The sequence below is a fragment of the Myotis myotis genome, unplaced genomic scaffold (assembly GCF_014108235.1).
Source record: "Myotis myotis isolate mMyoMyo1 unplaced genomic scaffold, mMyoMyo1.p scaffold_m19_p_15, whole genome shotgun sequence".
NCBI classification, from domain to species: domain Eukaryota; kingdom Metazoa; phylum Chordata; class Mammalia; order Chiroptera; family Vespertilionidae; genus Myotis; species Myotis myotis.
Genome location: NW_023416319.1, coordinates 41,143,040 through 41,164,493, shown reverse-complemented (window position 1 = coordinate 41,164,493; position 21,454 = coordinate 41,143,040). Strand labels below are relative to the sequence as shown.

Below are 21,454 nucleotides of genomic sequence, written 5' to 3'. Positions count from 1 at the left end.
GGAGTACTGGGCTCACGGCTGCGCCAGGAGGCACACATAGATTTTTACAGCAGGCAGGTGACTGTTCTGAGCCACGCCCTGGGTTAAGTATTTTGAACGTCATCCCCACAGATCCTGATAAGGAAACAGAGGCCCAGGGTCACAGAGCAAGACTGGACAAGTCTCCAACACTGCCCTCAGGGCCCAGACCTAGTTTTGTCATCTCCAGTAGGAGGCTATATGTCAAGTCCCTCTTATGTAACATCTCCTTTCGTCCCCTCATCATGGACACAGTAATGTATTATGATTACAATTTTTATGTCAGGCCCCAAAGCCAGCAGGCCAGATGTATCATTCCCACCCTCAGGTTTCCTTACACGGAAGACCCATCTGCTAGGTCCCTGACAAACTGCTATGTGTGGAATATATTTCATTCCTAGATCATCCCGTCCTACTTCCTGCGTCCTGGAGGGGCCCAGAGGCCGGGGAGCACCGTGGGCAGATTCAATGCAAGACAAGGCGTTCCGACTCCCCAGGAGACGGATCCGATGCCCCTTCCGTCTACCTGGTCTCGGGGCTCCCGCACCCGCTCCTTCATGCGCCCGTGGGGCAGGTAGGGTTTCAGGGCCCCTTCCTGATCCCCTTCCTCTGGATACCCAAGCCTCTCTCAAAATATGGCAACTGAACAAACCTTCAGCCGCTTCCAGGAATGTCCCTGAAGGACCTAATGAGGACAGTGGACCAACAGCTTCCAGCTTTTCCAGCCCAAGGCCCTTTAATGGCCTGGTGTTAACCTCAGTTTCCAACCATAATTACTGGTTGTGGCGGGGGGAAAAAATCTAAGTTTTATGCATCTAAGTATATAAACTTCTTTTGAAAATTGTTCAGCCAAAAATTATTTTCAAGAGTGTGCCCCCATTCCCCTCCCCTTTCCTCCCATCCCTCCCCTCCCCTCCACCTTATCCTCTCCTCTACCTCTACTCCCCTCCCAGCACCCTCTACCTCTCCCCCCACCTCCCCCTCGCCCTTCTCCCCTTCCCCGATTACCTACTCTCAAAAAAAAAAAAAAAAGAGTGTGCCCCAGCCAGTCCTCCCTCTCCACATTCCCTAGTCCTGTGGACACTGTAAGTCACATAAGCTAAAGACCCACGACTGAGACTCTGCCACCTGCTTACTGTGTGACTCCAGGTAAACGGCCTAACCTCTCTGGGCCTGTGTCTTCATCTAGATATTATGTACGATATGCCACCACCACCACCACCACTACCGCCCCCCCCCCCCCCAGGCAGCTTCCAGAGCCATGTCTTCCAGGGACATGATCACATCCCCCCCGCCACTCACGTGATTACGACGGGGGCCACCTTGTTGGGGATGATGGACTTGGCCTTGCTGTTGTGCAAGCTCGTGGTCTGGAAGGAGTGGGCGCTGAGCGAGTGCCGCCCGTCCATCGTGCTGCTGCCCTGGAGGCCCTCGAAGGGGGCATTGGCTGAGACCGTCTGCTGGGCTGTGCTGGCCGTTGTACCCATAGTCAGCCGGCAATCTCAGACCCAAGGCCTGTGGGGTGAGAGGGTGTGTGGTCAAGGAGGAGTGGGGAAAGCCAGGGCAGGCAGAGACCTAGCCCACCCTCACCTCCACCATAAGCACAGATCACACTGAGGCCCAGAGAGGGCCATCCCCCTGCAGCTGGAGATGGAGGGCAGGTGTGCTGCCTACCACCTGCCACTGAGTGTCCACCATGTGCCTGGCCCACTGCTGGGCTTTGGGGGTTGTGGGCATAGAGAGATATAAGGATGAAGCCCCTGACCCATTAGAGTTTACACTCCTCTGGGGAAAATAAGAGAGGAAGGGGTTAATCTTCCACACCAGGTGGGGACTGAGGGCTCTAGGTGACTGGACCAGGCCCCATGGAAGCCAGGCCTTCCAGGCTAGGGGAAGTAGGAGGCCTGAGGGAGAAGCAGGGGCACATGCTGAGGCACATCAGGCTTGGATGTAAAGGATCTGGATGGGAACAGGATGCAGAAAGGCATTCCAGCCATGAGTGTCACAAAACAAGACCAGGGAAGTCCAGACGAGGTGAGCTCTCAGTAGAGCAAGGGTCCAATGAAGGCACCACACCCCTGAACTCAACGTCAGCATCACCCACATCAACCTCATCATCAACACCATCAGCCCCAACTTCAACATCACCAACATCACCAACCTCAACCTCAGTATCACCACCCCCAACCTCAACCTCACCAACACCATCAGCCCCAACCTCAACATCACCAACACCATCAGCCCCAACCTCAACATCACCAACACCATCAGCCCCAACTTCAACATCACCAACATCACCAACCTCAACCTCAGTATCACCACCCCCAACCTCAACATCACCAACACCATCAGCCCCAACCTCAGTATCACCAACATCACCAACCTCAACCTCAACATCACCACCCCCAACCTCAACATCACCAACACCATCAGCCCCAACCTCAACATCACCAACATCACCAACTTCAACCTCAGTATCACCACCCCCAACCTCAACATCACCAACACCATCAGCCCCAACCTCAATATCACCAACATCACCAACTTCAACCTCAGTATCACCACCCCCAACCTCAACATCACCAACAGGCAGAGCTTCTGACCCCATGAGGCATCTGCGTGGAGAGCTCTCTCCCAGGGAAGCCCTAAGGATGCATGCAACCCATGGGCTACAAGGGTGGTGTTGCTTATATAACAAAACCCTGGAAACAACCTCCGGCCAACAACAGGGATTTGTTGAATAAATTATGGGACATCTCTCGGTTGAATGTTAAATGGCCATTTCATATTGCCTGATACGGAAAGACATCTCACAGACAGGAAGGGAAGGAGCAGGTTGCAAGTTCAAGCTGCGATCCTAACTTAAATCATGAAAGCGTATCAGGAGGAAAGTCTGGAAGGACACACACCAAGACGCTGGCGTGAGTTATCATCAAGTGATGAGGTTATAGGTGATTTTTCACTTTCTCCTTTTTGCTTTTCTGCATTTTCTGATTGTTCTCCTGTAAACATTGGGTAATAAAGTTAACGTTTATTTAATAAATAAGACGATGGCTGGGGATAGGCTGGGAGACCTGTTAAGAGCTGCAAGAGGGTGTGGGAGGATTTATTCCAGGGTGCAGACATGGGAGACAGAACTTTCTGAGAGCCCAGCAGCTGCTGGCCCCTCGTGGCATTAATGGCGCAGGATCAGGAGAAGAAGGGACCTACCTGCCCTGCCCACCCAGCCCCATCTGCACCCTGACATGGGTCCACCCTGCAGAAGCACAGGGACAAGACAGTCCTTAGAACACAACCCCTCCCCTCTACCTTCAGCTGGGCATGAGCTGCTCCAAGTCAGTGGCGACAATCTGCTCCAGCCACCCACTCCCCAGGCCGCCACAGCCCAGCCCCAGCCCTCAACACCAGCGCAGCACCCCAGGAAGCGGATGGAATAGGGGCTCAGCAGCTCAGTCTGAAGGCTGCACTCACTGCCCTCTCTCCCAGACCCTGCGTCAAAGTTCCTGGTCCCAAGGCGCGTGCTCCCCAAGCCTCCCCCGGGGCTGTACTCATGCTCCCTCCCCAGAGCCACCTGGACAGAATGACCAGCCTCATGCTGTCCCTCCCAGAACCTTCCCAAACCACCACCTGCTTCTCTCCCTCTGCAGCTTGGAAAGGGGTCCCTGCCCAGCCTGTCACACTTGACAACTCCCAGCAGCTGCCTGACAGCTTTGTTAATACGCACACCTGGTGTTTATATGAGCCCATCGTAACTCTCCACACCCAGTCCAGTTTCAATCTCTCTCTCTCTCTCTCTCTCTCTCTCTCTCTCTCTCTCTCTCTCTCTCTCTCAGACATGGAGGGAATGAGGCTCTGTTTCTAAACAGAAACACAGGCGGCTCAGAGAGAGTGAGGAGCTCCACAGTGGACCCCCAGCAGGCCGACAGCAGAGAGTGGAACCGGGAACCTCTCTCCAGTTCTCCCCACTTTGCCTGCCAAGGCAGCTCCCATCACCGTTCACCAAACTTTCCCAGACCCCCCTCAGCAGTCTGGGCCAAGGAGGCACGGATGGGAGCAGCCTCCTCCAAGAACACGGGTGGCTGTCCCCAAGGAGGGCATGACGAACAGCGGCAACAGCTGGCAACAGCTGGCTACGGCTGCCAGGCCAAGGCAGGCCCCGCTCCCATTGGTCTGTGCTGGGCCTGACACCTCCATCGCTCCTCCCCCTCGCCTCCTGCCAACTCCAGCGCCAGCCACCCTCCTCTCTCACCAGCTCCACAGGCAATGACAGGCCCCAGCCAGTGCCCATGAAGGCAGCCATGAGACGACACAGATGTGCACGGCTGCCATCCGCAGGGTGGGGGAAGAACAGTATTGACCTGCCTCCAAAATGTCCAGAGGAGGGTGAAACCCTGGGACCTCCAGCCTTCCCGCTCTGCAACTCTCCCTTGAAACCTCCCTCGACCCTGCCCCGCGTCAGCCTGGCCAGCACCCGGCCTCCACCCGCTGGCCAAAGGCTGTAGGGCCTTGGGCAACGTCCTTCCACTCTCTGGGCCTTAGTGTCCGCAGCCATAAAGAGACGATGAGGGGCGGGATGGTCTGAAAGCCCTTTCCAGTTTCAAATGGGCCTGGCTCCTGAGAAGGGCAGTCCTAGTGGTCCCAGCACTGCCGTCCACTCCCGGGGCAGTGGTCAGCAAGGGGGTGTTGGGGTCCCTCGTGCTCAAACCTCTCCTGGGGGGAGAATGGGGAGGGTGGATTTGGATGAGACCAGGCTAATGAGTCGCATGGGTCTGGATAGTTTCCAAGCAAGTATGCCTTTATTCGCCTAACTTCTAACTGAAAGCAAGCATTTCCTTCCAGCACAGTGAACGCGGCCCCCTCACATCTCAGATCCAGGACATGATCACCATAGCGCTCACAGGGGTTCACATCCCACCTCAGCTGTGCGGGTATCGGGAGCGTGGCTTGCACTCATCATGCCTTCCAAGCCACAGTAATCATCAGACCCGGGTCCCCTGCCCACAGACCAACTTGGGGTAATTGCACCGAATAGTCTTGGCCCCCCACGGTGGGATCCCAGGTTCCCACAGCTGAGTTTAATCCAAAAAGCGTGAAGAATTCTGATGACCCTGGAGAGAAGCCTCCTCACCTTACGAAGCCAGCCACAAAGAAGCTGCTGTTCCACTTGCAAAGAGGGGTTCTCAGCACTTGGGGATCATCAAAACAATCACAATCGCCTGGGGTCCTTCATGCTGGGCATGTGCCCGTCAAAGCCATGTCTCAGCTTAATGTCCCCCTCGAAGCTGAGCAACAAGAGCCTTGTCACTGATGTGTCTTCAAAAAACAAAAATAAACCTTAATTCAGCCGAAGCTGGTTTGGCTCAGTGGATGGAGCATCGGCTTGCGGACTGAGAGGTCCCAGGTTCGATTCCGGTTAAGGGCATGTGCCTGGGTTGCAGGCACATCCCCAGTAGATGTGCAGGAGGCAGCTGGTCGATGTTCCTCTCTCATCGATGTTTCTAACTAACTCTCTCCTTTCCTCTCTGTAAAAAATCAATAAAATATATTAAAAAAAATAAAATAAAATAAAATAAACCTTAATTCACCTAATTGATTGTCTTATTAATGCAGTAATAACCAAGGGCGTCCTGCTAGCTCACCAATTTGTTTTGTAATATTTTGGTAGCTCTCTCTCAATAAAATTTACTTCCTCCTTCATATCCCATGTATTTTATTTTGTGCATTTCAAAATATTCTGAGAAGCCCAGCGGGCATGGCTCAGCGTCAACCTATGAACCAGGAGGTCTCGGTTCCATTCCCGGCCAGAGCACATGCCAGGGCTGTGGGCTCGATCCCCAGTGTGGGGTGTGCAGGAGGCAGCCAATCAATGATTCTCTCCCATCACTGATGTTTCTCTATCTCTCTCCCTCTCCCTCTCCCTTCCTCTCTAAAATCAATGACAATGTATTTTAAAAATAAAAAATAATAAAATCAATAAATAAAAATATTCTGAGAAGAGGTCCACGAACTTCTACCAGATTGTTAGGCTCTTGGCAAAAAAAAAAAAAAAAAAAAAAGAGGGGCTCCCACTTTAAGGAAAGAATATTACCCACCAAACACAGGCCCTCCTCCATCTTTTCCTTGGCTTCTACTTATTAACATTTCAAAGCGCCTACTAAGCACCAGGAACCACACAGGGAGCTCTCCATCCTATGGTCAGGTTGAGGCCTTACTTTGTCCATTTTCGGATGATAACCACTCCTCGTCAGTTTGCCTTCTTGCCTCTTCACGCTGATCCTGGCAGCAAGAGCACCCCCACACTCTCCCTTCCCCCTGGGATCAGTACAGCCCCCACTCAGGGTCCGTGGGGACCCTCACCACTCCACCCCCTGCCGGAACACCCCAGACCTAGCAAAGCAGAGAGACATAGGTTCCATGGAGGGACCAGGAACTCCAGACTCCATTTCACCCTTGGTGACCAGCTAAGAAGCCACAGACTCATCAGGGCTGTAGCTACAATGGCATTTAAGCAAGTCCCACCCACAACCACACTACCCTCCTGCCTCTGGGAAAACACAGAGCAGTCAGTCCCACGAGAAAGAAACGGCCCGATGGAATCCGTGGCAGGTCGGTGACCTTGTTTCCCCAGGAAGAATCACTCTCATTTAATCCTGACCAAAAAAGGGGTGCCAACTCTTACAACTCAATAGCAAGTTAAGAAAGAAAAGTAATTTTAAAATGGGCAAAGATGTGAAGGTAACATCTGAATGCCAAATAAGCATATTTAAAGGTTTCAGCCCTAGCCAGTGTGGCTCAGTGAATAGAGCTTTGGCCTGTGGACTGAAGGGTCTCAGGTTTGATTCCCATCAAGGGCACATGCCTGGGTTGCAGACTTGATCCCCAGTAGGGGGTGTGCAGGAGGCAACCGGTCAATGATTTTCTCTCATCATTCATGTCTATCTCTCTTTCCCTCTCCTTTCCTCTCTGAAATCAATAAAAATACATTTTAAAAAATAAAATAAAATAAAATGACACCTATGGCTCACATTACATTTCTACTAAACAGCATTGCTGAGTCTCAAGTCCTCCACGGTCCCCAAGGACACCCTTCGGTCAGCTTGTGGTCCTCAGCATTGAGCCCACCACCTGCTGCAGGTAAGAATTTAACTATTGCCCTAGCTGGCTTGGCTCAGTGGCTAGAGCGTCAGCCTGAGGACTGAGGGGTCTAGGTTCGGTTCTGGCCAAGGGCACATCCCTGGGTTATGGGCTCGATCCCCAGTGGGGGATGTGCAGGAGGCAGCCAATCAGTGATTCTCTCTCATCATTGATGTTTCTATCTCTCGCTCCTTCTCCCTTCCTCTCTGAAATCAATAAAGAAATATATTTAAAAAAAAAAAAAAAAAAGAATTTAACTATCTTGCCCGACTGGCATGGCTCAGTGGTTGAGTGTCAACCTATGAACCAGAAAGTCACAGTTCGATTCCCAGTCAGGGCACATGCTCGGGTTGCAGGCTCGATTTCCAATGTGGGGCGTGTAGGAGGCAGGAGGCCGCCAATCAATGATTCTCTCTCATCATTGATGTTTCTGTCTCTCCCGCTCCCTTCCTCTCTGAAATGAGTAGAAATATATTTAAACACAAAACACTGAACTATCTGTTCACGGCAGGAGGAAACCCTGAGGGCAAGGCTAGCATCCCCACCTAACAGACAGGAAAGTGGGCACAGCGGCTCTCCAACGCCCTTGCACCTGACTGGGAACGCTGTCACTTCGACTCTGTGGGGCAGGGACCTGGGCTGCACACTGGCTGGGTCCCATGTCCCCCACACAGCAGTGTGTGACTGTGGGCACATGGCTTAACCTCCCTGAGCCTCAGGGTCCCCAACTATTAACTGGGGACCATGAGTGTACCTCCCTAATAGGACTGTATGAGAATGAAATAAGGGAATGTGTGTGTAAAGCAACACCCCACCCCCTCCCCGACCTGACACACAGCGAGGGCCCAACCCATCCCTGCCCTTCAGATCAGCCCCGGCCAAAGCCTTCCTTCACTTCTCTCCTGCCCCTGCCCACAGCCCCTTCCCACATCGGTGGGCTGGTACCAGATCTGAACCGCCATGGCCAGGCCAGGGCCTCGCCCAGGCACCGCCTACAAAAGGAATGGTCTCGGGAGGGACCAGTGGGCTGTCCCCTGGCTGCCATCCCAGGCAAATGGCAGGGCAGAGTGGGGCTGAGCCACAGCAGCTGCCCCGCTCCGGTCACACGCCATTAGGACTCTCCCTGCTTTGCTCTGTCCAGTGAGCACTGTGGGAGGTTTCTGTCTGCTCCTGGCCTTCATCAAGAGCCAGGAATGGGCAAGTCCTCTGTCCACAACCCAACAGAGAAGAATGAGTCTGCACCCCTATCGGTCCAACACTCTGCCCACCAGCCACTGGCCCCTGACTGGACGGACTGCACCAGCCTCTGGGGGTCTCTCTCCTTCCTTCCTGTGCCCGCACCACCTGCCTCCATGGCGCAGCCAGAAGGACCTTTTAAAACCCTACACCACACCGTTGGCCCTGCTTGGCTGTTTCCTCTTCTAAAAAGTGGGGGGCACAGCCCTGCCTCGCCCTCCTTGAGGGCTGCTGTCAGTAGCAAAGACAGAAAAACCACAAAGACACCCAAAATCCACCCGCTGTATAAATGGAATGATTGCCATGGGAACACGGGCAGCAGGCAGCAGAGGGGACTCGGGCAGAGGGCATGCCATCTCCCCCTCACACTGGCACACAGGCCCCCACGCTCTGCCCCATGCCCTCCCCTTGCCATGGTGCTCCAGCCACTGTCCTCCTCCTCCTTCCAACACCCCGGCCACTCCTCACAAAGGCTTCACACCACCACCCTCTTGTTCACATGGCTGCCCCTGCCTGGCACCTTTGCTCAAATGTCCCTCTTCAGAGAGGCCTCTTTGAGACACTGGCAATGTGGTCTGCCCACCTCACTCCCACAGTCCTCTAAATGGTGCTGGGAAAATTGGACAGATACATGCACAAAAATGAAACTAGACCACCAACTTACACCATGCACAAGAATAAACTCAAAATGGACAAAAGACTTAAATATAAGTCCCAAAACCATAAAAATCTTAGAAGAAAACATAGGCAGTAAAATCTCAGACATCTCACATAGCAGTATTTTCAGCAGTACCTCTCCTAGGGCCAGGGAAACAAAGGAAAAAATAAACAAATGGGGCTACATCAAAATAAAAAGCTTCTGCACAGCAAAAGAAACCACCAACAAAATGAAAAGGGAACCTACAGTATAGGAGAACATCCGATAAGGGATTAATTTCCAAAACCACAAAGAACTCATACAATTCAACACCAGGAAGACAAACAATCCAATTAAAAAATGGGCAAAGGACCTGAATAGATAATTCTCCAAAGTGGGCATACAGATGGCCAAGAGACATATGAAAAAAATACTCAACTTCACTAATCATCAGTGAGACGCAAATTAAAACAACAATGAGGCATCACCTTACACCTTCCAGAATGGCTACCATCAACAAATTAACAAATGATAAGTGCTGGCAAGGATGTGGAGAAAAGGGAACCCTCGTGCACTGCTGGTGAGAATGCAGACTGGTGCAGGCACTGTGGAAAACAGTATGGAGTGTCCTCAAAACGTTAAAAATGGAACTGCCATTTGACCCAGCGATCCCACTTCTGGGAATATATCCTAAAAACCCCAATGAACAAGAATATATGCACCCCTATGTTCACAGCAGCATTATTTACAATAGGTAAGATCTGGAAACAGCCCAAGTGGCCACCAGTAGGAGAGTGGATTAAAAAGCTGTGGTACATGGAATACTATGTGGCTGTGAAAAAGGAGGATCTCTTACCCTTTGAGACAGCATGGATGGACCTGGAGACTATTGTGCTAAGCAAATAAGCCAGTCAGAGAAGGACAAATATCACATGATCTCACATGTGGAATCTAATGAACAATTAAACTGACGAACAGAACAGGTCCAGAGGTGTGGATATATACAAGGAATAACAGATCTCAGTGGGGAGGGGGTTGAAAGGGACAGGAAGAGATTAACCAGAGAACATATATCCATATACACATAACCCATGGACACAGGCAATCGTGTGGAGAAGGCCTGGGGTGGGGCAGGGCTTGGGTGGAGGGTGGCAAAAAGGAGGAAAATGAGGGACATCTGTAATACTGTCAACAACAATAAAACAAAATACATTTTAAAAAATAATAAATAAATATATAAGAAGCAAAGTAGAGCCATCTGGGGTCTGGGATTGCAGGAGACCTTCACCTACTAAAATTAAATGTTTCTGAAATGTTTTATTTTTTCTAAACTGAAAGAAAAAGCCTAAGAGTTAAAAACAGAAGGTGGAGGAATGTTTGGAAATACTGCCAAGTGTTCAGCAGGGGGGCTGCCACGATGGGGGTGGGGTGGCCTCGAGCTTGGGCCGCGGCCTTTGAAGGTCCAAGTCCTGGCAGGAATGTGTCATCATTGTCACACATTGAAATGACACCTCAAGGTGGGCTTGGAGCCTGGAATGGACGAAGACGAGCAGAGAGCAGAGTCACTGACGGCCAGCTGAGGAGCCACAGCAACTGGGAGCAGGTACATGGCAACAGTGGGGGAGGGCATAGGGCAGATGGACCCCTGAGCTGGGAGGGGCTGCAGGAGCGGCCAACCCTGCCTTCGGTCGGGGTGACAAGCCTCTCTCTTCGCTCCCCTGACAGGTGGAGGCAGAGCAGGGGCTCCTGCCTGCTCCAAGGCCAGCAAAGACCCGTCACACACGGGCCTGGAGGCTCATGGAGTTTGGGGCCCTCGGGAAGGAAAAGGGCCCTTTCTAGCAGCTTGTTGCCTGCCTCCTGGCCTGGGGAGCCCCCTGCCTCTGCAGCTCCACATGGGGGTGGCCTGCCTGGCAGAAAGGTCTGTCCATATGGGGTCCTGGGTTGGGGAGGGGGCTATAGTGAACACTCTGAGGACAAGGGGGAACATCTGAATATGAACTGTGCGTTGGATAAACAAGTTAACTTCCTTGGATGTGATGATAACTGTGGACTCGGGAGAATGTTCTTGCTGGAAGGAGACAAAGGCTGAAGTGTTTAGAGGTGAAACATCTTGACGTCTGTAATCTTCAGATGGTTGAGAGAGAAACACAAACGGAGTAAATTTAGCAACTGGTGAGGACGGACATGCGTTCACTGTGCCCTTCTTTCAACTTCTCTGTAGGCCTGAACGTTTTCTAAATAAAGTGCTGGGGCCAAAAATAGTTTTCAATAACAAAAAAATTTTTTTTAATCTAAGCTGTCTTATGAGCAGCTAGTTTCCTACACATCCCCCGGCTCTCCCCCTTGGAGACGGAGAACGCATCTCATCGGGAGGGAAGAAGTCCATAATCCACGGGCCAAAAAGGTCACGTGTGCAAGTGGCTTGAGCCTTGCGGTTTCGTTCTTTTCCACCCCAATTAGCCACCAGGACTTAAAAACCAAGTGTCCGAGTTCCTGGAGGGTCCCCATAGTCCCCCTGGGCCCTCCCCCGGCCTCTGGGGGTCCAACCCTTGTCCTGAGGCGTCCTGTCCTTCTGTGTCACAGCACCCACAGCTCTTCATTTACCAAGCCTTCGAGCCCCCCGGCCTCCTGGCCACTGTCCTGTGAATGAGCTTGTTTTCTCCCTCAGACCCCAGCCGCCCAGACACAGGCCACCTGCTCTGCACCCGCCTCCCTTATTCTGACCACGGCCACTGGGCTGACGCCTAACCCCTCAGAAGCCTTCTGCTCCCGTTGCTGGCCTGGGGCATGTGGCTTTCTGGTCCCAAGGCCAAGACTGACCTCCCACCTGGGCGGCCTGCAGCCCCTGAAGGGCTGACCCCGCTCTCAGGTTTGATCCAAAAGCCCACAAACCTTAAATGTCCATCAAAAGAAGGATGACTAAAGTAAACGGGTATATATTTAAGCGCAGGAATACTATACAGCAATGGAAAGAAACAAATTAGATCAATACTGTACATAATGATACAGATTTCAAAAATAAAATCCCATGATGCCTTCATCCCCCCTCCCTCCCTGCCGTCTGTACCACCCCAGTGAGGGGCAGCTACCTGCCCAAAGCCAAGACTACGCTCCATCTCCCTTGCAGCCACCTGGGGCCTTGGGACTGATCTAGCTAATGAAACAGATGGGGAGCGCCACGAGGCATGTTCCAGAATCCTTCCTTCCCTTTCCTCCCTTCCTCCATCCTGCTGCCTGGAGCCCAGATGTGGTGACTGAGCACGTGAGGCCAGGCGCGGGGAATGGCGAAGATCAAGTTCCCTGAGGCATCCAGGGACCACAGAGCTCTGGGCTTGGAAATGACACAGAAACAAACTTCCATCTTGTGTAAACCACTGTCATCTGGATTTTCCTACCTCGTAGCCAAATCTAACCCTGACTAACGCACTCGTTATTTTTAGGTCTGACCCTCGGTGACCACACGCCACATGCAACAGGACGGGACCGGCTTCTTTCCCCGCCTGCAGGAGAATGTCACGCTTCCCTGCGGCGAAGGTCAGACTGCACCGCGGGCTGGCGGTTCCATGCTGGGGCTTGTGGGGGTCACAGGATACAGAAGACAGCGTCCCCGGCCACCAGGGCCCATGGGGATGCACACGGGTTAGTGACCATTGATGGCTGGACCGTGGGGTGCAGCAGCTCTCCCTGAGTCACATGCAGAAACTTAGAAAGTTCTAAGCAGCTAAATGTTTGCTTCACGTTGTAGACTAGAGGCTTGGCCCCCATTGCTCCAAAAAGGCAGGCAGAGACTACGAGAGTCTCCCCACTCTCCCTGTCCCTCTCAGAGCCTTTCTGAGCAGGGGAACTCCCTGCAAAACCAGAAAAGAGCATTGGATGGGAGGGATCCTGCCAGCTGGGCTCTTTCTCGGAGGAGCAGGGGGAGGGGAGGGAAAAATCCCAGGGAAGGGCAGCCATTCTGCTCCTGAGAAAGCCTGACGCTCCTGCCCATCGCCAGGCTCCAGGCAGCAGGTTGGGTGGGGGAGGGCAGAACGCTGAGGGGAGGACCCTGGGGAGGACGGGGTAAGAGTACCTGACATGCTCACCTGCTCCGCTCCAGGAAGTTGTGCATTTGGACACTTCAAGGTCAGGAGAAACCTAGAGTCTTCTGAGACCCCATTTAGGGCTCTGGCCCCGCCCACACACTCCTGGCTGCTTCCAGGGACTGTACCCAAAAGGGCCAGTGGGAACTTATGCTTAAACCCCACTTCCTACCTCCAGCAATGTCGCAGGGACCTGAACCATCATTTCAAGGAGCTGAGAAGAACTATGATGGGGGTGTGTTCCCACCGCCTCCACCCCAATGGCCTCCAGTCTAGGCTCCCTTACCTGGCATTCAAGACCCCCTTTCCCACCCCCATGCCCCTCAATCTTTTATGAAAGTTCCATGTGTCAAAGAGCCAGAAGCAGAGCTGCTGTGCTGACTCATGGGTCAGAAAAAGGGGGTTGTAGAGCCTCCTGCCCCCAAACCCACCCTGAGGCTTAGGGAGGAACTGCTCCATCCAGAGACGCTGTGCAGAATGTTCAAGGCCCTTCCTGCTTGGAGGTCCCAGGGCAATCCAGCCCTTCCCTGCCTCCATGCCTCTGCCACCCTGGTCCCACAGCCAGGGATGCCACTCCCGCCCTCGCCCTTTCACCCCAGCCGTTAACGTCCAGTGGAAATGCCCCCTCCCCTCCCAAGCGGCCCAGCACACAGCCCGTACCCCACACACCCCGGCCTCGAGTCCACACCTGGTGTTGGTAAGTACATGCCTCATCTCCCGACTCTGAATCCGATGCTCCCCCAGGGCCCCCAAAGGCTGAACCCCAAGAGTTGTAGGCTCCTTTTGTGAAATGAATTCCACACTCACTATCTCCTTTCAGCTTCAGAACAACCCTATGAGAAGGGCAAAAGCACAGGCTGTTGTGCCATTTAGCAGGTGAAAAACTGGCTCGGCGCGGACCTGTGTGGCTCAGTTGGTTGAGTGTCATCCCATGCACCAAAAGGTTGCAGGTTCGATTCCCAGTCAGGGTACCTACCAGGTTGGAGATTCGGTCCTCAGTCAGGGGGCATACGGGAGGCAACCAATCAATGTTTTTCTCTCTCCTTTCTTCCTTCTCTAAAAAAATTAATAAAAAACATATTAAAAATAATAACAAAAAAACACAAAAAAACTGAGGCTCAGAGAGCTCACTGTAGGACACAGCGAGAGAACCAGGCCTCTGGTTTCACTGCCGGGGCTCTTCCTACTGCATCATCCGGCCATCCCTCTCCCATTTCCCCTGAAGACACCCTCACTTTCCCAAACGACACTGGGAAGCTCCAAGCAGGGGCCTAGTAGCAGGAACAGAACAAGCTGGACCAAGAGAAGAGGGCCCCTCCCAGGACCACAGCCTCTCACACACCCCTGGCAGCCAGATGCCCAGGGTGGGTAACAATGGAGCTAAAAATAGGGCAGGAGGCTGAGTGACCAGCTGCAGGAAACATCTGCCTCAGCTTCGAACAAACACGGAGGAAGTCACTGCTGCAGGGCTCCCCCACTGAGGGTCAGCGGAGGGCTGGAGGGTGAGGTGTCATAACGCTTTCAGGTCTGTCCCCTGGGCAGGGGCTCGGACCAGCCCACCATCTGCCCTGGGCCTTGTCCCCCAACTCCCAGCGCACGCGCGCGTGCACACACACACACACACACACACACACACACAGTACGGAGTGTAAATCCCCCTTGGGCCCCAACGTGTATCTTAAAATCAGAGGCCCCTTCCAGACCCTAGTCCGTTCCTCTCGTTTTACAGACAAGGAAACAGAGACCTGCCCACCGTCACGGAGACACGGACACGGGAGGACAGGGGTCTCCTCCCCCTTTCCCCTGCACGGCCCGCTTATCTGCTTCGCTAGGCGTGTCCACCCAGGGCCAGGGAAGACCCTGACCAAGAAGCGCTCTCCTGCTCCAGAGAATGAAGCACGCTGAGCAGAGGAGACAGATCTCATAAGAGACTTCACTTAGACTCAAAGAGGAACCGCATGGCAACCATGACCTTCAGGCCCAGCCTCCCTCTCCGGCCTATTGCTCCCCAACTCCCACCTTTGTGCTCTGAGCTCCAACCAAAGTGAACTTCCCACTATCCCTGCAGCAGACAACATCTCCACACGCCTTTGCAAATAACTAACAGTAACAAAAATGATAATAAAGCAGAGGTGCACCTTACCAGGCCAGGGGCCTGGGGGCAGGTGTTCCAGTCTCTGTAGGGCAGAAAGTGAGCCTTTGGAAATCCCTTAAATAGCCCATAAAGGACAAGGCCTGGCCATCGCTCTGCTGGTCCGACCGAGCCAGTCTTCCTCCAGCGACGGGACAGATGCCACTGCCTCGTCTGCCGAGCAGCAGACACAGTTTGAGGCCCACACCCCAGCCGAACGTGCCTTCATTCCACCCCTTCCTGCCCCGCTCCCTCGGCCTAGCTCACTCCCTCCCTGCACAGGAAGCCTTCCTTAGCCTCCCCAGCCACATCCCACCATCAAGGTGGCCCCATGAGGCCCCCCAGGCCGGGGCTGAGGCTGGCCTGCAATGGCATCCCGGTGCTTGGCACAAAGGAGCCACTTGAATGAACAAAACTGGAAAGATTTTTAAAGAACAGCAACAAAAAGATCAACTCTACGGGTGCCTGTGTTCTGAGCACAAATGAGACAATGCAGATGGGGTTGTAGCCCAGGGCCCAGAATGCAACAGGCAACCCATAAACGCAGCCCGTTCAATTGCTTAGAAAAACGCCGGGGGGGGGGGGGGGCCGCCGGGTCCCACACAGCAGAGAAGGTTAATGAATAAGGGACAGGGATGCCCCTTTGGGGCCAGGAAGCAGGGAGGGTGACTCTGAGGGGGTCCCTATCTGGGAAGTAGACCCCACCCATTCAGGAGAGTTGCCTGGCTGAGGCCCCTGTCTCCCAGGGGAGGCAAGAAAAATGGTATGCCTATGAAGTCCCCTGGACGCTTCACTTACTCCTGAGGACCAAGCACATTCGCCTTGAGTAGGATTTGCAATCACAAATGATGAATGTTTCACCCCAAATGGCTTACCTCTCCACTCCCCACGTTGTCCCTCAGGTTAGGGGGAGAGGAAAAGAATGGCAGCAGGCACACTGCCCCGGACCCGGAGAGGGGCCCAGCACTGCACGAAGTCCATCTACCTGTCATCCAACCCAAAGTTCCAACAGCACGCTCCTCGGGGCCCCAGGGGCCCCAATACCTTCCAGGGCTCTGCAGGGTCAAAACTATCCTCAGGTCAGTAATAAACCCCCTGCCTCTCTCACCGTGAGAGCAGCTGGTGGAGCAAAAGCCACGAGGGTGAACTGCTAGAGGCTCAGCAGGCGCTGACCCTGAACGGGGCTGGCCATCACTCACAGCGACAGTGTGCCAGCATCACTTAGAATGTCCCTGAGGAAGCAGTAAAACTGATTCATTTCACCAAATCTCAGCCTGAGCGCATGTCTTTTTAACATTCTGTGTGATGACACGGACGTGCACTTGGGCTGGTCGCTGGAGTACAACAGGGGTCTGAGTGGAGGCCAGGCTAGCCCTCTGTCCACGGAGCACCACTGTACTGGGAAGAACGCCGGCAGACAAAAGGTGGTTGTTCAGAACTGGGGACTGGGAAGCATTGCCTCAAAGCTGAGCAAGGTGAGCCTGCCGCCTCACAGAAAACAGCTGACAGCATTGGTTGCCAATGGCAAAGTGTAAGCTTTCCAAGGGGAAAATCAGAATTTTGGAAAGCTTGCACCACCCACTGTGAGTTTGATGGCAGCCCAACACATAAAGATTTTGCCAGGTGAGTGATGTTCACATACAGGGTCCCCAACACCCTGTAGGTTTACAGCTGTGAAACACAGAATTTATTCTTGTATTATTATTTACTAGGGGCCCGGTGCACGAAGATTCGTGCATGGGGCAGGGGGGGGGGGGGGGTGTCCTTCAGCCCAAGCTTCATCTTCTCCAATCTAGGAGCCCTCTCCAATCCAGGAGCTTCTGTCTGTCTTTGCAGTCATATGAACGGATTGTCTGAGACCCCCAATCCAGTTTGGTTTGTTGCTCACAGAATAATAGAGGCTTTTTTTTTCTTTGCTTCATTGGTGGAGATTTCCTGGAAGTTTTAGGATATCTTCCCTTTAATTTTTCCTAGACACTCTGATTTTACTTATGTCTCTCACCTTTGCTTTCCCTCCATCCCCAACTACAACAGTAACTTGCTCCAGGCTCACTTTGCTCTAGTGTCTAGGACACCCGTGGGCAAACTACGACCCGCGGGCCGGATCTGGCCTGTTTGAAACGAATAAAACTAAAAAAAAAAAGACCGTACCCTTTTATGTAATGATGTTTACTTTGAACTTATATTAGTTCACACAAACACTCCATCCGGCCCTCCGGTCCAGTTTAAGAACCCATTGTGGCCCTCGAGTCAAAAAGTTTGCCCACCCCTGGTCTAGGAGATCTGTCTGCCTCCAGAACTACGATTCCCAGCATTCCTGGTGCTCCCCGTGCTCTGGGCTTCCACTTCCCGTCCTGGGGCTGCCACCAGAACTACTATTCCCAGAATTCCTGGTGCTCCCCACGCTGGGAGCAACCAAGGGAGCCACAGCCCCAAGCCTCCAGCTCTCCTGCTCTGATCTCTGCCCGGCGCCTGTGTATGCAAATTAACCCACCATTGTTGTCGGGTTGATTTGCATATTCACCCTGATTGGCTGGTGAGCGTAGCGAAGGGATGGTCAATTTACATGTTTCTTTTATTATATAGGATTAACTAGAGGCCCAGTGCACGAATTCGTGCACGGGTGGGGTCCAGCCGGCCCACCTGATGGGGGTCCATTAGGCCGGGCTGGCAGGGGGGAGGGGCCACAGGCAGTTGACCAGCCAGCCTTTCCCCCACTCGGGATGTTGGGGGCTAATCGGGGGCCGGGCCAGCTGGGGGCGGGCCAATGGGGGCCCGGATCAGGCCGGTTGGCTGCTACAGTGCGCATCATAGCCACTGGTTGTTCCGGTCATTCTGGTTGTTCCGCCATTCCAGTCGCTGGGCTTTTATATACATAGATTGTTGTATTATTTTCCATAAGAACAATTGTAAACCTACTTTTGCCCCTCCTTGTACGTAATTTTCGGAGATGATGAAATGAAATGTGCCCACATTTGGAACATCTGTATCACTCAATGAGGCAATATTTCCCCAATGACCAAATATTTGATGTTTCAAAATCATGCCTGGGTCAAAGATCCATTCATAGCGCAAGACAGTCCAATGGATTTCAATGTAACAAAATATGCAAAGTTCATCAATGTGTTTTACAGATTCTATATTTCAACTAAACTTTAAGAAATTATCACCTGCCAAGTGTGTATGTAGTATCACAGGAAATATCTATAGGCTAACAAACTACTTCTCTCTTTTGCTTTTTTTTAAACTATATTTTTGTTGATTTCAGAAAGGAAGGGAGAGGGAGAGATAGGAACATCAATGATGAGAGTCATTGATTGGCTGCCTCCCACACGCCCCACACAGGGGATTAAACCCGCAACCCAGGCATGTGCCCTGACCAGGAATTGAACCGTGACCTCCTGATTCATAGGTCGACACTCAACCACTGAGCCACGCCTGCAGAGCAACTTCTCCCTTTTCCAAACACTTATCTGTGTGAAGCTGGATTTTCTCCATAGATTTTTTTTTAGTATATTTTTATTGATTTCAGAGAGGAAAGGAGAGGGAGAGAGAGAGAGAGAAACATCAATGATGAGAGAGAACCATTGATTGGCTGCCTTCTGCACGCCCCCTACTGGGGACCGAGCCCACAACCCGGGCATGTGCCCTTGACCAGAATCAAACCTGGGACCCTTCAGTCCACAGGCTGACGCTCTATCCATTAAGCTAAACCAGCTAGGGCTCTTCATATACTTTAATCAAAAACAACATATCAGAGCAGATTGAAAGCTGGACCAGATGTGAGTATATGTCTTCTATTAAACAAGATATCAAAGAGATTGGCAAAACTGCAAAACAATGTTTTGTGTTTTGGAAAAATAGTTATTTTTTCAGAAAAATATTTTATTTATATTAACATATAATGAGTTTGCTATTGTCATTTTTTAAAGGAAAGTATAATTATATGTTTTTAAATATACTCAGTTTTAATTTTTAATATGGTAAATATCAGTTTATGGATATAACCCACATAAACAAAAGCTCTTCAGGGCCTCCAATATTTAAGAGTGTAAAGGAAGGAACCCTGAGAATAAAAGTTTGCACATAGCTGTGATTTAATCTCCACAGTAGCCCTTTGGTTTTGTGCGCCAGCATTATTCCCATTTTGCAGGTACCAACACTGAGTCAGCACAGAGAGTCTGGGTAACTTACCCAGGCGGCTGGGAGCTTCTGAGCACATGCTCAGATCCTACAAGCAATCCATCATATTAGGGTCCTAAAGGAAGTACAGAAAGATGAACGATAACGTTACAAAGGAAACCATGCAAGTGAAAGAAGAGAATGTAAGGAAATATTGGCATAATCTTGGGGTATAAAAGAAATTTCTATGCAAAATACTAAAGATATACAGTTAACTACCAATAGATAAGACTACACAAAATGGTCAGCTCTAACCAACACAGAAAAACCACAAAGGCAAACTGGGTAAAAATATAGTCAGCCTATTTTTATTTATCATATTCAATATAGTCTTTTGTTCAAACACATGAGAAAATAAGTACATCTTGAAAGTAAAACGGACCAAAAAAAACAACATAGAAGAAATACAATGGCCAATAAACATGAGAAAAATGGTCCCCCTGATTTGAAAGTTAAACACTGGGCATGATGGGACGCCGAGCATTGCCTATCATGTTATCACACGAACAGCAGGACAAAAAGCCATGTTGATGTGGGCGCCAAGGGTCGGCTCCTTCCCAAGCACCTGTTGCCATGGAACCGGCACAGCTCCCTGGAGACCAATCGGGCAATAATTATAAAATACCTTTAAATTCTTCTATCAATTGATTTCAAAGGAAATAATCAACGATCTGGCCTAGCCGAACCGGTTTGGCTCAGTGGATAGAGCGTTGGCCTGCGGACTCAGGGGTCCCAGGTTCGATTCCGGTCAAGGGCATGTACCTTGGTTGCGGGCACATAACCACTGGGGGGCGTGCAGGAGGCAGCTGATCGATCTCTCTCATCGATGTTTCTGGCTCTCTATCCCTCTCCCTTCTTCTCTGTAAAAAATCAATAAAATATATTTATAAAAATAAAAAAAAAGATCTGGCCAGAAAGGTGTTCGTTTCAGCTTTGTTTATATTGTGAAAGACTGGAAACATCTTTCACTCAACAGTGGCTGAGCCAAATGTGCCATCGGTGTCACCATGCGGTCATTGAAGCGCATGGAACGTCACATGAGCATCACTAATAGAATGTGCAGGGAAAGAAGTCAACATAAACAAACGCTGTGAGTTCATTGGCCTAAAACTGGAAAACAGGCCAAATAGTTTATGGTGTTAAAAGTCAGACAAGAAGTCATGTCTGGAGCAGGAGGGCGCGGGGTGGGAGGGAGGGAAACGGGGAGGGTACAGGAGCCAGGTTCTGGGGGAAGGCTGTTCCTTGGTCCGGGAGGCTGTAGAGGCTGTGCTCACTCTGTGAAGTCAGTAAGCGGGGTACTTGTAAGGTGGATCCCTTTTGTGCATGTGGAACCTCAATTCAAAAGTTTCAAAAGAAAGAAGTAGCAGTGTGTTTACTGACAGAAAAATACGAACTGTGTGCAGTTTTCTTTATTATTATTTCTATTAGATAGAGGAACAGAGAAAGAGAGAGAGAAATATCGATATGAGAGAAACATTGATTAGTTGCTCCCAAATGTGCCCTGACTGGGAATCGAACCCATGGCCTCTCCGTGCATGGGACAATGCTGAATCAACTGAGCCACGCCAGCCAGGGCCTGTATGTAGTTTTTTTAAAAAAGACAACAAACACTACTTCAGAGTTTTGACCAATTAAGAAGGAGAGAGGGATCTCTCTCTCTCTCTCACACACACACACACACACACACACACACACACACACACAAACACACACACACAAACACACACACACACACACACACACGGGGAAAATGTCTGGAAGGCTAAATCTCTAAACATTAATGGTGACCTTTGGTATTGCTGCAATTTGGGAACATATGACTTTTCTAATCTTCCTGCATTTTCTCTGATTTTCTAAAATGAAACTATAGGGGGAAACTAAGATGGCGGCATAGGGAAACACCGAAATTGCTGCCTCCTACAACAACTTCAAAACACAATAAAAAGACAAAACGGACATCATCCAGAACTTACAGGAAGGCTGGCGGAGTGGAAATTCTACAGCTAGAAGGAAGGAGAAAAGCACATTGAGGGTCAG

General features: G+C 51.4%; 1 protein-coding gene across 8 annotated transcripts in view; it reads right to left on the bottom strand.

Moving 5' to 3' along the window:
* PALD1 (phosphatase domain containing paladin 1) overlaps window positions 1-21,454 on the bottom strand; it is a 71,300-nt gene that overhangs the window by 29,568 nt on the left and 20,278 nt on the right. For 5 of the 8 annotated variants that reach the window (XM_036336981.1, XM_036336987.1, XM_036336986.1 and 2 more), the window contains exon 2: window positions 1,321-1,533. In XM_036336981.1, coding sequence (XP_036192874.1) covers window positions 1,321-1,505 — 185 coding nt within the window. In that variant the 5' untranslated portion in view covers window positions 1,506-1,533. Of the gene's footprint in view, window positions 1-1,320; window positions 1,534-5,146; window positions 5,336-15,247; window positions 15,359-19,429; window positions 19,451-21,454 lie in introns of those variants that run through there. The other 3 variants (XM_036336985.1, XM_036336984.1, XM_036336983.1) reach the window with 3 other exon arrangements.